General features: G+C 45.3%; 1 protein-coding gene across 4 annotated transcripts in view; it reads right to left on the reverse strand.

The window, feature by feature from the left end:
- Positions 1-16,954, reverse strand: part of SCN8A (sodium voltage-gated channel alpha subunit 8) — a 179,503-nt gene that overhangs the window by 7,699 nt on the left and 154,850 nt on the right. For 2 of the 4 annotated variants that reach the window (XM_027593501.2, XM_027593502.1), the window contains exons 21-26: positions 15,417-15,539; positions 9,289-9,573; positions 7,365-7,418; positions 6,765-6,902; positions 5,657-5,761; positions 3,045-3,315 (exon numbers count right to left, since the gene is read on the reverse strand). In XM_027593501.2, coding sequence (XP_027449302.1) covers positions 3,045-3,315; positions 5,657-5,761; positions 6,765-6,902; positions 7,365-7,418; positions 9,289-9,573; positions 15,417-15,539 — 976 coding nt within the window. The remainder of the gene's footprint in view (positions 1-3,044; positions 3,316-5,656; positions 5,762-6,764; positions 6,903-7,364; positions 7,419-9,288; positions 9,574-15,416; positions 15,540-16,954) is intronic. The other 2 variants (XM_027593503.2, XM_027593505.1) reach the window with 1 other exon arrangement.

A 16,954-nucleotide genomic window follows, 5' to 3' on the forward strand; every position in this document is an offset into this window, starting at 1 on the left:
GAAGGAAGACAACACGCAAAGGTTGGGACGTGGCAGCTGAGGGGAAGGCAAAGACATGCCCTCTTCCGTCAGTGCCCTCTCCTGCTGTCGAGGCCCTGATGAGACAACATGAGCTTCCACTGACAGGAGGGATTTACTTTGAATAAGGAAATATCTTTCAACCGAAGGATTCACAGATACTGGGACAGTGAACTGCAGGAGGCTGTGTAATCTCCTTATTTGAGATTTATTTTCCCTTTTCTTAAAGAGATTTATTTATTTTTTTGAGAGAGAGAGAGAGAGAGAGAGAGAGAGAGAATCTCAAGCAGACTCCCTGCTGAGCACAGACCCTCATGCAGGGCTTGACGCGGGGCTCGATCCCACGACCCCAGAGATCATGACCTGAGTGGAGATCAAGAGTTGGACGCTTGACCAACTGAGATACTCAGGCACCCCACTGAGCTCTTTAAGCTAGGATAAAATTTTTTTTGTTTGTTTGTTTTGTTTCCCTCCTCTAAGACTCAAAGAGGTGTCTAACTGGAGACATATCAGAGTAACAGCAACCATTTTGGGCTTACACTCCCCCATCCATTCCTTCATAAAGCTGTCTTTGTGATCAGTCAAGCTCATTATGCGTGACTCTTTTTCAACATAAGACAAAAATCTTAACTTTCAGAAAGGGATGAGATGCAGTAAGTTCAGAGAGTAGGCTGGACAGCCTCTTGGAGCATCTTCTGGAGCTAGAATTCCATAGAGTATTTGAAGTTTCAAAAAAAAAAAAAAAAAAACCACAAATGTCTACCTTAGCCAGGACCCAAGATGAATTCTCAGCTCTCTTCTTCTTACATCTCAATTAAGTCATAACCAGTGACCATAAGAAGTAAGGTAATATCTGGAATACTGCATTCCATGTCTGGTGGGCAAGTAAGGCTTCAGAGAAGGTGCCAGAGTAAGGTTTTGTTTGATGAACATGTATTTGTTCCCAGAGAAAAGGGGAGAAAGATGGGTAGACAGCACTCCAGGGAGCAGGAACACCATTTAAAGGGTCCTCTAGGAGGTCCCAGAGCTAATTACCCTAACTCCTCTTAATTTAAAAAGATAATTTCTTGGGACGCCTGGATGGCTCAGTCGGTTAGGCGTCTGCCTTCAGCTCAGGTCATGATCCCAGGGTCTTGGGATCAAGTCTTGCATCGGGCTCCTTGCTCAGTGGGGAGCCTGCTTCTCCCTCTACCGGTTGCTCCCCCTGCTTGTGCTCTCTCTCTTTCTCTCTCTGACAAATAAATAAAATCTTAAAAAAATAAAAAGATAATTTCTATACTTTTGTTTCTGAACAAATGAATGATATTTAATAAAAATCCTAATCACCAAAAGTAAAATTATTCTTTCTCTGTATTTTTGAGTACCATCTGAGAATAGGGGGCATGGTGGGGCGCCTGGGTGGCTCAGTCGTTAAGCGTCTGCCTTCGGCTCAGGTCATGATCCCAGGGTCCTGGGATCGAGTCCCACATCGGGCTCCCTGCTCAGCAGGAAGCCTGCTTCTCCCTCTCCCACTCCCCCTGCTTGTGTTCCTGCTCTCGCTGTCTCTCTCTGTCCAATAAATAAATAAAATCTTTAAAAAAACATAAAAATAAAAAAAAAGAGAGAGAATAGAGGGCATGGTTTGGTTTGTGGGTTTTCCAGCCCACTCAATGATAGGTGGGCAGAAAACATTCAAGAACAGTGGACAAGGCAACACTGTCCAAGGTGTGTTTTGTGGGAGGTTAGGAGTATGGATTTGAGTCCCAGGGCTGGGCTTGAACCCCTGCTCACTTGCTCACCAGCCTCATGTCTTGGTCACTGCTCTGTGCCTCAGTTCCTTGTGATACTCAGATGGTCGTTGTGAGGACTATAGGAATTATAACTAGAGTAAAGCACTTAGAATGGTGACTGGCGCATAGTATGTTTCAGTAAAACATGAGATACCATTCTTATTACTTGAAAAAAGGGTGTTGTGATCAAAATAAAGGTAGCATGGTGAGTTCAACCATTCTTTACTGTAGGACTTTCAAGAACTTTCTATAGGCTAATGTGCTCTGTGACTCTCCACAGGGAAACTCCATGTACAGTGTTGCCCAAAGTAATTTTCTTGGGGGGAGATATATGCGATTAGTGCTCAATATATCAACACACTTATGGATGTGCTGCTCCCGCGGACAGAACTAGAAAACCAGAAACTAACCCTGACCAAGGGGAGGGCCAGCTGCCCTCGGTCACCTCCAGTCACCACCTTGCTCAGCCAGCCTGGCCACTGGCTCCGGGGCTGGTTCCCGCGGGCCTTGGGCACTCTCCCTCTGCCAGCCTACGTCAGTTAAACCTACCTGGAACCAAGCCAGTGTTTCATTATTTGAGATGCCTTTTAGGAAGGCAAGGAAACGTTCTGGGAGGCCAATTGATAGGCCAGCATTTCCTCTGCCTCCCATGCCTTTTGGTTGAAGCAAAATGTCACACAGTTGCCGTTAAGATCCAACCTGAGTTCTGCCTCTGCCACCTCCTAGGTGGGTGATCTTGGACATACAGAAGATTAAAAAAGAGCTGCTTCCCGGGCTGTCATAAGGATCCAGTTGAGATCATGCCAGTGAAGAACTATGCCTGGCACACAGTAAAACCTCAGCAAAACGAGCCCTGGCGGTCCCCACCAGAATGTTCTCAGACCATTTTCATTATCATCCAACCTAGCAACCTCCTACCACTCCTTTTTCCACATTATACTGCTACCGCAGCCATAATTGTTTTTACCTTCCCTGTTAACTTTAAACTCCTTGAAAAAAAAAGAGTCAAATCTCTATCATTTCCCCCTCTTCAACCAGGGAATTTATCATCCAAGACGACTATGAACACTCAGGAGAAATCACTGACCACGTGACCTACTGCACGGGCCCCCAAGATGACTTAGAGATGCACGCGGGCTTCCGCCATGAGAGTCCCGGGCCTGCACTTGACACCCGTGGAAGTGGCCGCTGTCCCAGAAGTCCCACGCTCAAGGCCAGTCAGGTGCCCTGCATCTCCCCCCCGCTCGCCCCACTTACCCACAATGGAGAGGATGACTACCACGAAGTCAAAGATGTTCCAGCCAATGGTGAAGTAGTAGTGCCTCAAGGCAAACATTTTGAGCACACACTCACAGGTGAAAAAGATGACGAAGACCAGGTTAATCCAGTAGAGAATGTTTTCCATCTGCTTGCTCTGCGTATCTGTCTCCACCATCATTGTCACCATGTTAAGGCAGATGAGCATCATGATAACGATATCAAAGGCTTGTTGAGTGACAAAATCAAAGATGATACCTTGGATTTTGTTCTGGGGGGTGGGTGGGAAGGGGAGGAAAGACACAAGAGCATTCATGAGAGCCTCTCTGAGCGGACCGTGGAAGTTGCCATCGCCTTTCTTTTCTGTAACCCTGGCCAGCCCCCTATGCTGCTGCTCTGGCAGAATGTCAGGAGCATGGGCAGACCCCGACTTCAGTGTCACCTCCCCAGGTTTTCTAACACGGCCACGCTTCTGTGTCTATGCCATCACATGCTTCTGGAGGTCTTCCTGGCTCGCCAGTTGCTCCGGTTCAGCCTCGTGTGCTGGCCATGTCCACCTTGCCCTCACCTCTTCTCTCTGCACTGTCTCCCCCGGAGAGCTCATCTATGCCTACTGCATACACAGTATTTATGTACTTAGGTTTCTCAAGTTCCTTCCTCTGAATTCCCGTGTTGCTTTCTCAACATCTCTCCTTGTTGACCCATAAACATCTCAAACCTAACAAGTCCCTCCCCTGCCTTTCACCCAACGCGCTCTCCTCCCATCTCAATAGTCCACCCAGTCTCCAAGCCAGAAACCTGAGGGTCACCCTTGTCGCCTTCCTCTCCCTTGTCCACCACATGCCCAGCCGGTCCCACTGATTCTTCTGAATTCACCCACTTTATCCCACTTCTGTTGGCCCTACTCTAGCCCAAGCACTGCCAGCTTCTATCTGGACTTCTGGAAGAGTCTCCTAACTAATGTCCCTGCTTCCTCTCTTCCCCACATCCAGTGTAGTCTCCACAGAGTAGCAAGTGTGATTATTTAAAAACATAAATGGGTCACATCCCACTTCTACTTAAAACCTTTCAACAGTTTCTCATTGGGCTTGCAACAAAATTCTTCTTGCTAGCCTGATTTAGAGATGCCTCGCATGGTCTAATCCAGCTCATCTCATGCTCCTTCCTCTAGCCCGCCACCACCGGCAACACTGATGCTTTCCTGCTTTTACAACCTCATTTGCTTTTCTAGGATCTTCTCCCCCAGAACTCTGGCTCCTTCTCATCTACCCAAGTAGACCCTCCCTAGTGAGGCTTCCTCTAACTACTCTATTGAAGTCGATCCCCTGCCCCAAGCCTCCCTATTCTCTGTCAGGCTCTCTAGTTGTTTTTTCTCACAACGCTCCACATTATATAGTGGCGGTTTGCTTATTTTATTATCTCTATCCCCCCTGTATCATAAGTACCTCATAATTCAGACACAACAGTGGGTCTAGTAGGAGATCTATAACTATTCGCTGAATGAGTGCTGATCACTCTTTATTAATGTCTCCTGCCACATTAAGTTTCCATATTTTAGAGTAGAAGAAAATACATTCAGGTTCCTACATGCAAAGGACTGAACAGAACTTCAGAAATGTTAACCCTCTCCATTCTCCTTAGTCTCGTTTCCATCACAAAATGGAAGCTCTAAACTCAAGGAAATACCAAAAATGTTCTCTTTCTTAAGATCTCTCTGATTTTTTTTTTTTTTAAAGAATCTAGGCGCTCAAGTTGGTGCTTATTTTGAGGATCACTTTCACTTGCTGGTTTTCCAACTGTTCTGCGGGGCCTGAGGGCTTCCTCTCAGAAGTTGGTGAGGCGGGTACGCCAGGCCCAGGGGGTAGCACTAAGTAGGGAAAAACCCATTCTTGGTTCAAAGTAGCTCTATTTTTTTATTTTTACAAATTAGACTGCCAGGTGAGTGTTTAAGAGTTATGCTGTTTTTAAATAAAAAGTTACTTTAAATGAAAGTTAGAGAAGATGGAACTTTGAGCCTGGGGGTTATGTCCCACTCCTCTGGGTATATGGCTTTGGGAGCAGAGCATCTCCTCTGAAGCTAGAGGGCAAGCACCAACAGGAGGGCAAAGCAAAATCCCAGTGCCCAAATCTGTTTTATAAAAGGCTCCGCTCAAGACAGAAAATCAGGACATCAGGCTTCTAGTTTTACCCTCTTCTGCTCCCACAGATATCTTGCAAAGACTTGCTTGCTGGGTAGAGAGCTGAGAAGACAGTGGCCACATCCTATCTTGCACTGGTAGGAAAGAGACCAGCTTTCATTTTTACTTTCCTTTGTTAATTTTTTAGTGGTCTCTTAAAACATCTTTCTACCAGTGCCAGAGCCAATGCGGTTCTAACAGGCTGCTTCTCTGCTGCTGCCCAAGGAAGTCTCAGAGGAAAGGTCAAGCTCAAATATAAAAGCCATCCCATACCTCAGTCCCTGTTCTGCTCTCTTCCCCAGAGCCTCTGAATGGGGCAGCTGGGAGGGGATCAGAGGGCACAGGCAGCCCATCACTTACTTTTCTTTCCTTGGCAATAACCCTACCAGTGTCTTTACCATATGGGGTCTCACTCTGCCCTCAGCCTGCACTCACCAGGGGGCGGGGAATGGGTTTCTGTGGTTTCTTTGAGCCCAGCTTTTTCATGGCATTGTAGTACTTCTTCTGTTCTTCGGTCATGAAGATGTCCTGACCTCCAAAGTAAAGGAAGAAAGAAGAGAGCGAGCAATTACAATAGGCTCTCACATGCTATGGTTTGGACGTAAGGTTCAACCCTAAGAACTGAGGGGGGACTGACCCCCTTATCTTTCCAGAAGTCAGTTAAGCTAATAGTTGCCCCATAATGAGGTCAACCTGGGACAACTATTCTAATTCAAAGAAACACCAGCCTTTGTCTTCAGCTTGGAATTCCTGAGGTCTGCCAGTGGCTAGGCACAAAGGAAATGGGCTACCCCACTGTGGGCCCTCAGGGAAGGGTACACTTGAGAGCATCAGTTGCATCTCACTGGTTCACACATGTTTTTGGACCTGCTTTCCTGATAAAATTCTAAAGAATAATATTTTTAAACGAAAGGATTTTCAAGTCCTGGTTATTGGTCCATTTATTTCCAACAATATTAAAAATTCAGAAATCCTGGTGCAAGAAAACAACACAGGGAGTTCCTTGACACAGACTTGACTTCTAAAATGGATGACAAGAGTGAGTGCTTCAGTCTGTTTGGGAAAAATTGTTAACTGTCTGGAACAAGTGAGGAAGTGAACTTTCCAAGGATGGGCTTTCAAATCCCAGTTTGCTAGTGGTGCCCAGGGAATCCCATCGGTAATGACAAGTCTAGACACTTTCTACTTCTTGCTACAGTTATTCAGTTGCTGCTTTCCTTCTCACCCCTGTCACCAGACCCTCTCTGACTCTGCCTCCCTCTGGCAAGATGCCAAACCCAGCAAAGACCTCAAGAATTGCTAGTACATTTGGTACTAGTAAATTGCTAGTTTGGCCTAGGAAATGTGGTAAACCACATACTGTGCAATCCAGCCCCTCACAGAAAGAGCTGGGTGGCGCTAATGTATAATGGGGCCAGGGCCACAGTGAGGTGATAATATGGATTTTAGAGAGAGAGAGGCATTTTCTTTCTAGAGATAGGGACAGAAGTGCCTCTCATCTGAGCTGAGCTCTGGCCGCTGGCAGTGAGGGGACGAGACCTATCTTTTTCTTTTGTTGATTGAAGTTATCAATGATGACGCCAATGAACAGGTTCAGGGTGAAGAAGGAGCCGAAGATGATGAAGATGACAAAGTAGATGTACATGTAGATGTTGTCCTCATACTTAGGCTGCTCGTCAGGCTGTCAAAGGATAAGAGAGAAAAGAAGAGAATCAGCTCCTAGCGTGGGAGGAGGCGGGCCATTCTGACATGCCATCGCCACCAGCCATAACTGACCACTGGAGCTGCTGCGCAAGCTGGGGTGAGGGCGCTCTACGTTCTCTCTGCCCCGCCCTGCCCTGCCACTTGACTTAGGTGGAGAATATGCAAATGCCGAGGCCAGGGGGAGGGGAGGGCTGTAGGCTAGGAGCCACACTTCTGTCAGCAGTACTGAAGAGGAGATGGCTCCACTGGGTAAAACTCAACGGCCTAATCATCCGGAGCCAGTGTAAGAGAGCGATGAGTGACTGAGAGGAGGAAAGTGATCTATAATCAATCAAACAAGCAATACATGTCCTAACCCCCTCTTTCTTGATAAGCGCCGCCATGCTGCTTGCTTTCTAGCCATCTAAGAAGGTTGTGGTTTCGCCAGGTGTATCCTTACCTTTCGGGAATCTACAGCTGCATACATGATGTCCATCCAGCCTTTGAAGGTTGCCTGGCAAACAGAGTCAGTCATTAGACTGTGCCTGTTACGGGGTGGGCGGGGGTCTAGACAGGGGTCACAGAGGCCAGGCTCAGGTTCAACGTGAACACAAGACAGAGTTTGGGCATGGCCTCATATGGACACAGAATTTTCTGTTAGTTAATACAGGTCCCGAGGGAGCTTTGACTAAGTCCCTGAAAATAACTCCAAAGTTTGGCAGAGAAACATGTTGACAGTGGTAACTGGATCAATTCTCTCACAAAAGGTCTTTAAAATGGGTCTGAGAAGGTTTCCTAAAGCTAGGGCAAACTCATATTTACGAATGAGTGGCAGGAATCTATTGAGGTACTGAGAACTTAGCCTACCACTGACAAGTCATTTTTTTACAGTGGTGTTAAATAAGCAATGGGGGTCTGAAAATTTCTAAGTTGCAGTTAAAAAAAACAAAAACAAAAACAACGCAAGGCCAGAACTTTCCCCCTACTACTTTCTGCATTTAGCCTATGTCAGTGGCAATCCTGGCTTCATCCCAGGCAGTCCTTCCTAACTGCACTCTCTTTCCATCTACTATACCTCGTCTGATTTTGGAAACAAATACGGGTTAGCAATTCAGTGTTCTCTGTTTTCTTTTTGTCCCATTTGTTTTATTTGTTCAACCAGACTCAAAGTTTTTTTCAGGGCACGGGTGGTTCTTCATTCATCAGACGGCCCTAGTAGTGCCAAGCACAGCACCTTGCACAAGGTGGGGACTCTGAATACAATGCCTAATTGGCTGACTGATGTGCTTTGGTCTCCTGGAGCTGCTCCAATTCGGATTCAATTTGTGGGTCCAATTTCCCCAACTGGGATAAAAGAACAAAAGACTCTGGAGTAGGATAAAGCTCATTCTATTAACTTTGGCTCCTAATACTAGCTGACAGTAAGTGCTTACTATCTGTAAGGTCAAGTTGAAAGTTTCACCTGCATTATAGCATTCAATCCTCCCAACGACTCTACGATGTAGGCACAGTTCTAACATAGTAACAAAAATACCTAATAGCAAAATACTATTAATTAAGCACTGCTCTGTGCCAGGCATTGTTCTAAGAAATTTTAATAAATCATCATGAATCCTCTTAACAACAGTGCAAGGTATTATTACCGACTTTTAACAGATGAAGAAACAGACTTGGGGAAGTTGAATAATTTGTCCAAGTTTACATATGCAATAAACATCAGAGTGTGGCTCAAACCTACAACTGTCTGACTCCAAATCTTAAGAGGTTTCATTGCATCATCCTGTCTCATCAAACAGTCCAAAAAATTGGTGAGAGTGGAAGAGAAAACTAAGACATGAGGGTACACTACATAATTAAAATAAATCCTTTCTTACTGCGATATATTAATTTGAGACCTTTCTCTGGGGTTGGGCTGACATGAGTGGCAGCATCCTAGCACTGTCATATTCTTTTCTTTAGTTCACTTAGTGTAGCTGTTATATAGGATTATTCTGCTGAATCAAAATTCCCATTTTTTTTTTGGTGGGGGTGGTGTCTATGCACTTACCTTCTTTTTTTTGCCCCCCACCCCTTCTCCTTAAATACATACTTTGTCCTGGAGAGAGAAGGTGGTCTCTCTGCAACTTTCTTATGCTGCAGGAATCTATTTGTTGCTGAGCAGAACTCTGCTCCTGAGCACAGTGAGAGATCCCCTTTGAGTGAGGTCTTGGAGAAATCAGAAGTTCTCAGGAAAGGTGTCTCCCTGGAACTGGTTTGGGAAAGGACATTGTTCTCTGACCTACTAGGAGTAATTCTGATTCTGGATGCAGGAATGGGAAGGAACCAAATGCGATTTTTGCCAGCTGTCTGGGCGTCACAGGACTGGCAAAAACAGCAATGCTTACCACTTGAAGAAGAGCCAGGTAGCCTGCCCCAACGTTGTCAAAGTTGATCTTCACATTCTTCCACCTGATTTCTGTGTTGTTCCCCTCCATGAGCTTTTCACACTCAGTTTTATTGTTGACATCTTCAATATCAAATCGGATTTCAGAAGTCTCATTAAAGCAGTAGTGATACTTTCCCGCAAACAGGTTAACTCCCATGATGCTGAAAATCAGCCAGAAGATGAGACACACCAGCAGCACATTCATGATGGAGGGGATGGCGCCCACCAAGGCATTCACCACCACCTGCATTGGAAGGGGGAGGTTGCTGAGTGTTGGGAGGAAGTATGGGCAAGCATACTCTTTTGATTTCCAGGAGGGGAATGATACTGTGTGGCTTGTTCTGACTATATAAAAATGTTGTGTCCCCTTTGGAATTAGGGTGGCTGGACAGATCCACAAGTAGGACCAAAATTTTCTAAATCTCTAAAATATATTTTGAGGAATACTAGTAAATTCCATATTTATTTCATCTAACACGAATTTCCCTGCCCCAGTTGACCTAGGTCTTCTCTCCCAGGCTCCAACCTGGGACTGAAAAAATTATTTCTTAGTCTAGTCTCCCTCCTTGCCAACTCATAAAATATGTCCCCATGGGGGAAATCTGATTTCAAGCTCACCAGTTGCCTTTCAACAGACATTCCCCCTCTGCAAAACAAGGTAGGATTGTTCAAAATCACAGAGAACTACCCTTTGGGGTTAGCAGGGAATCAGTCAATGGTACACAAAGTCTCTTTTATGCAAGGCCAGTTATCTTATTTCAGGCAATAGCTGAGCATGCATATTTTGCAGGCTCAAGAGAAAAAAAAAAAAAGCTATATTCCCTCTACCAAACGGAATAAAATAAAATCTGAACAGATGTATTTTTCACTCAAGGTTCATTATTCTTCTTAAGCCTTTTTTTTTTTTTTCCTGACTTTGTAGGCTTCTGAATCTAAGAGTCGCCCCTGTTTGGCTAATGCTGATTAATGTCTCTCTGCTCAATCCAGGGCTGGACTCGACTCTTCACAATGTATTAGAAATAGGAATGACTTACGTTTTCTGGAGAGTTCTGAGTTAGATCAATGTTCTTGAAACCCCCAAACTGGCATATTGTTAAAAATCACTGACTGCAGTAAGGCTCAGGAATGAAAAAAATGCAAAGGGAAAAAAACCCTTCAGGAATCGAAGTTTCTGGGTTGTTTTTAACTTTGATTTTGATTCACACTATAGGTGAGAGTAGCTAGACAACACTTCCACTGTGGCAGCAATTTTCACTAGAGGAGTTCAAAGGGCTTATAAAAATAGCATTTCAGGGCAGGGGGTGGGGCAGAAAATAAAGCTGGTGTTCATTCTGCCCTGATTCTCACTTGCTGTTGTCTTAAGCGGGACTGCTAAGGCCCAGAGAGGTGACCCTAAGGTGGGAAGAATGTGTCTTCCTTTTTCTAAATATCCTAGGAAAATTAAAATGGAGTTAAAATAAAAATAATGGCTATAAACACAGCTTTCTAATGTTTTGTCAGAAGGAGGTGAGAAGTATCACCGTGTTCTGGCCTCAATTTTTCAGTGCAGGGAAGAGGCAGGACATACACACTGCATAGGCACAGCATCAAAAGGGCCCACAGGGCTGTGCTGTGGAAGGAACACCAGGGGGCAGCTCTGGGCTCTCTTTGAGCCCAACTTGACTTGGGGTTGGATTTTCCTTATCTTCCGTTCTCGCCTTAGACAGCAGTGTCGCTGGTTGGAACGCGGGGCTGGGAAGAGCTGTTCTGTCCTATATAGAAAAGGCAATGATATTCTGCTAAGGAGTCACTCTTCTTTAGATTAAAATATTAGTTTGGTGTTTCTCCAATTCACATATGAAGGCCTTTAGATTGAGAGGTAGTTATTTCTTAATTCTTAGACCAAGAAATCTCCTCTAGATTTAATAACTCTGTCATTAGTGTAAAATGATTATCCTTTAACTGTTTATTACTTTGAGGGAGGAAAGCCAGAATATCTGAAATCTAGAAAATCCTCCATGTTATTTTGGAGAATGATTGATTGATTAATTGATGTTACCAAATTTGTCAGGTGATCAGATTTGAATTTTACCTCCTCATTCTACAGTTGCTCACCCCTTGGTGGAGCACTAGAAAGCAATGAAATATGCAAAAGAACAGGCAAAAAGAGGATGATCCACAAATGGAGTAATCACTTCTCGGACAGTAAGAGAGTCGATTATCAAAATTCAAAAGCTCAAGTCTATGTGACAGCATTTTGCAGCAGAGCTTAGGTGAGAGATCATGACCTTCTATTAGACCATCACAAGTGTGCAATAGGGAAGTAGACCCCAAAAGATTTCAAACCTAGAAATGCTTCTTTTTATCTCAGTTCAGAATCTACCTCCTCTAGGAACGCTTCTGACTATCTCAACCCGGTCTAACCTGTCCTGCACAGTGTTACACGTTACAGTTAAATATGGGGTAAGATTTATAGCAGGGAAGAATAATTAGCTCATTAACTAAGTGACCTCTTCCCACTTTTATACCATAGATCTGATCAAAAGAATCAAGACACGAAAGTATTTACTGAACCTTGTTCTCTTATATGTAGGACATAAAATCCTATAAAATCCAACGTACTTATATGATATAAATATACTTTTGATTAAGTATAACCAAAGAAAAACTTCTTCACTTAGCTTTATGAATAAAAGAGTAAACAGTTGATGAAATTTACTAATAATTTTTCCTGGCTGTAGACATGAGCTAATAATGAAAGTTGTTTAACTGTGCTCCATATATAATTGTCGTCGTGCTGATATTCTCAGTGACCAAAGGGCAAGAAGCACTCTCGCACTACAGGTAAGTGCAAATGGCAATTCAAGTTTCCATAGGCAGTCACTTCGTGAATTGGTCCCTGATAACTCAAATTATTCTACATTGTCTTTGTTATGATAAAAATTCATTGTTCAAAACTAGGTATAGAAATATTACTAAAACTTGGGTCTAGCAATCTATGAAGTTACTGTTTTCAATGGACATTTATACTTAATGATTGCTTCAAATCTACTTAACTGATGAAAAAATTCCAATGGATATTAATTCTTAGAGCATTGTTGTCTTCTCATAATGTCTAGAACATTACCATTCATTAAATGCTATAAAATCTGTCAAATAGCTTTTAATATCTGGCAGAGGGAACATGGCTTTAATGGACAACTATGTACTGACAATCAACAAAAAGGCATGCATGTTTCATAGCATTATATAACCTCAACAATTTAATAGCACAGCAAAATCTCTTCAATGAAGATTACTATGGAGGAGAGAAAAGCAAAGAACTACATTAAGTGTTCCTTTGTCAATAGCATGAGTGTCTTGATTTTCTGGTGTTTGGTTTGAGGAAGGAGAGAGGAAGAACTGAAGTCAGTGTCCCAGGACGGGCTGGGGCCCTATGTTCCCTCCCAAACGGAGGTCTGAGCCCACCATTGGAGCAGCACAGTGACAGTTGAGCCCACCTGCATTGATGGTATTCAGGTTATGAAGAGTTCTTATCGAACATTTTCTAAGGGTAATCGCTCAGTGTCGGTGTATGTAAGAACCCATACCAAAAAATAGAAAACATATGGCCCTGTAGGACAGCAGCCTTCAGAGAAAATGTATACACCTGATCCTGTTTAACGCTGGGAAGCTGACTGTTAGCTCAGGCAGACTCAGTCTTTTCTTCCTGCAGTTACTCTTTCACAGAGGGGCTGGGGAACTGCAGGACAGGCTGGGCCCTGAGCCCTCTCCCCTGCCCAACCAGAAGTGGCCAGTTCTGCTGGCTGACTGGAGCCAACCAAACCAAGGGACACTCCTCTACCAGAGCTTCCCTTGCTGAACACTCATTGTTTGAAATCCTGGCTTTCAGTTCAAACTGGTTTTCGCTCATATTACCTTAGCTGAAAAAAACCTTCATGTAGAGGTTTCACTTTCTCATGCTTTTTCAGAGAAAACTTTCTGCTGGTCTGATCACCGCTTCTGGTCCCTAAATTACTTGAAATTTGGCAACTAGAAGTTTTGGGGGAATGGAAACTGGGAGTCCAAGGAAAGGTGGGGACAGGGGGAGGGGCTGAAGGGAAGAGGTGTGGCCACCCAAAGGGCCCCTGGGTCCAGGTGACTCAAATAACCTCCTCCTGAGCAAGCTGGCCCCAGCTGGTCATCAGGGACGACTTCTGCCACGGGCGAGGCCTGGCAGTAATGAGCATCTGGGTGGAGAAAGTTAGTAGCAAGTGTCAGCTGGGCATTTTTTCTTGGGCTTTCTTCAGGTATTACCAGTGTGGCTTTAGGAGGTCCAGGATCACTGGCACCGGCTGAGGAAGAGCACAGGCTGCTGAGGTGGCTACAGTGTGCCCAGTACGGTCTTCAACAGCCTTCCTTTACTCCTCAGTGTTTCAGTCGCCAACACCAATTATCAACGCTCTAAACAGAACTGACAGGACTTATGAAAAGAGTTTCACCAGCCCTTGCTGAAAACAGTGGGAAAGCAGGGGAGGAGGGGAGGGCACGGTAGTCCTGGGTCTAATGACCCGGAACACGGAGTCATCCGCAGTATACGCTCTCTCTCCCTCACTCTAGCCGGCGCCTTCCGGTGACCTCACTGTGCACGTTCTGAAATCTCTCTTCTTTCTGGGAGAAAGACTTAGACTCCCAAGTTTTGCTTTGTTTTTTAAACTGGAAGAAGTCTGTGTTGCCGTGGACCTGACCTTCCTGCGGATGGTTTCGGGCGGGTTGTGGAAAGCTTATATGCAGTAAACCGAACCGTGACTGTGCTACAGAAAAGACACAATTGGTGGCGAAAAGCATTTGTCTGAAGAAACTAACAAAATACAGTTCCCGAGGCGCAGTGACGTTCTCACCCTCCTGTACAACCGTGGGGAGTTCTGTGGAGCAGTGGCCAGGGAGCACAGATGAGGAATGGGTGAAGTGGCACTGGCCTCGTACCTAGTCTCTCCAGTCGGCCTTTCTTCCTGGGGACCACTGGAACCATTTAATTTTTATTCCTACATTCTGATATTTGCACATTTAAAAACATATCCTCTGGTTTGCTCTCCTGCATGTATTCAACATCTGAATGGAAACGAGTTTTCTTGGTCTCGTTAAGTATAACAGACCTCTCTCTGTTACCACAGGACAACGATTATCACTAAAAGCCAGTTGCCCACTTGATTTTAGGAAATTGACTTTTCAGCATGTGTGTGTGTGCACACGCGCATGCACACACATGCACTTTTTTTTTTTTTTAACCAAGAGAGACAGCAAAAGGGCACCAAAAGAGGGAGACTTGTTTCGAAGTTGGCAGGGTGACAGCACCTTGCCCTGTTTGGATTTGGGTGGAGTATCACCAAAGCAGGAATAGCAGGTGTCAAGAAATTTCAGGAGAACTAGCTGAGAAGTCATCTGGCGTCATACCTGATTGTTATTTTGATGGTGTCAGGATAGGGGACCATATAGCGTGGGCAGAGGGGTGGGGGGTGAGGAGGAAAGCTTTGCTATCAGACAGAGAGGCTGCCAGTCCTTATGGGACTGGGCTGAGAACAACAAGGTGCAATAAGAGGAATCAGAATAGAAAGAAAAGCATTTCTTTTCCCAGGGCCATGCCAAATTCTAAGCCATTCCCAATTCCAGGCCTGCCATCATGTCTTTCAGCTGCTTTCTCAGTGACGGCAAGGCCACAGTCCCCACCTGGCTGATGCCCCTCTATGGCACTCGCCCTGCCTGCGGCCTCTGCTTTTCAGTGGGTCTGTGGGTTACAATTCCCCTTCTTTGCACCTGGTGATTCTCCCTATTAAATCAACAGCCCAGAAAGCCGCCCCGAGTGCTAGAGGTAAGCCAGGCCAAATGAGAATAGCCAGCGTTAACATGTTCTGCAATGGCACGCTGTTGGGGTGGGGCCCATATTAATGTGATGAGGCAGCTTGATGCGACCCCCTCGCACGGGGCAGGTGCGGGGAGAGAGTGGAGGATCAAATCAGCAGCTGCATCACAGATCGTGTCTGAATGATCTTCCCACCGTGTGATCAGTTCTAGCATGCGTAAACAGTTTCCATCGGCATGCAGAAGGATCAGCTGCTCTTAGTATCTTACCCTCATCCCTTCAAATCGTGATAAGGCTCTTAAGGGTCTCAAAGCTCTTAGGGTCCTAAGGGACTTTATGGCACCTAGTTCCGAGTAGCCCAGGGCATTAGCTATAAGGCTGACTAAAGAGACCTACACGGAAACAGAAGAGAAAAACAAAAACAAAAAAGGAAACAAAACAAAACAAAGAAAAACAAGAAAAGAGGTTCCAGAGTGTTAGAATAAAGCCCCTAGCACTGATTACACAGATTGGGCCCCCCAGGGAGAGAGAGTGGGTAACACCAGCTGCCTACTTCAACTTGGACTCAAACGACCTGAAAGGAAAGGAGGTTGAGAGGCAGAAGAAAAAACACAGGGGGGAGGAGGAAATCGAGAGGAGGCGGTAGAACATACATACAGGTTGGCAAAGGGGAGAGGCTGAAGGGAGAGGGGGAATGAGGACGTTCCAGTGGAAGGAGAGGAGCCTGAACAGATGACAAAAACCTTACCCTCGCCCTTTACAGCCTCTGCAGCTCCCAGAAGTTGCCATTAAATTAAGCCAGACAAATTTAATGGTACCTATGGAAAAGAATACAGATAAATACACACACTCCACACAAGCTGCCCCCTCCTCAGCTCATTCACCATGGATTTCCAACAGGGACAAGCTCTCTTGCTCCTGGTTGACAAGAAACCATTTGCTGGAGAATGTGATGAGTTACTACATCAACAAAGGAAACGTATCCAGTAGGTGCCACAGCTGGCTTTGCAGTTCCCGAGAAGGCAAGAACCAAAGGAAGCAATTTCTAGACAGAGTTTTGGCTCCACAAGAACTCCCTTAAGCAATTCTTCCATCTCTCACTTTCAACTATAATAATCCTTCCGTCCTTGAACTACCACCATGACTCCTTCATGAGAACTTGGGTGGGTCTGAAAACTGAACCCATATTTCTCCTTATCATCCCCATTCTTTCTCTCCATAACGGCTCAAAATGAACCGGCCTCAGGTCTGTCCCTTCCTGGACCATCTTCTACTCTCATTGTTAGAAAAACAGCTGGAAGGATTCTTAGAAAAATTTTAGAAATTTTATTCACAGAGGAGCACACGGAGACCCACGAGAATCTGCCGACTGTCCCACTGGCAGTTCTGGAGCCAGAAAGAGACCCACCCTCCTGGTTTGTAGGCCAGAGCTCCTGCCACAGACAGGTCACCTCCCCGACTGGCATGTACAATATCCCAAGAGAGGGTTATCAGTATCTGAACAATCCTGAGTTGACAGTATTGCCCTGCTGGGGAGAAGCCTGCCGGTCTCCAGGCCTGGAGTCAGGATGGTCAAATGCCTTCCTGCTCTTCCAGAGCCAAACTCAGCTTGCCCTGGTACCAGAGCACTCAGAGCAGTTCCCAGGTGGTCCCACAACACTGGATGCTGACTATACCGAGGGCCACCTGGGCCTGACCTGAATTCCCACCAAAGGAAACTACCCTTAGCAGATCAAATCCTGACATGTCTGGGGCTCTGGGTTTCTTGGAGCAGTCTTTCCCGAGTACTGCACCACAAATCTGGGAT

This window comes from Zalophus californianus, chromosome 9 (assembly GCF_009762305.2).
Source record: "Zalophus californianus isolate mZalCal1 chromosome 9, mZalCal1.pri.v2, whole genome shotgun sequence".
Lineage (NCBI taxonomy): Eukaryota > Metazoa > Chordata > Mammalia > Carnivora > Otariidae > Zalophus > Zalophus californianus.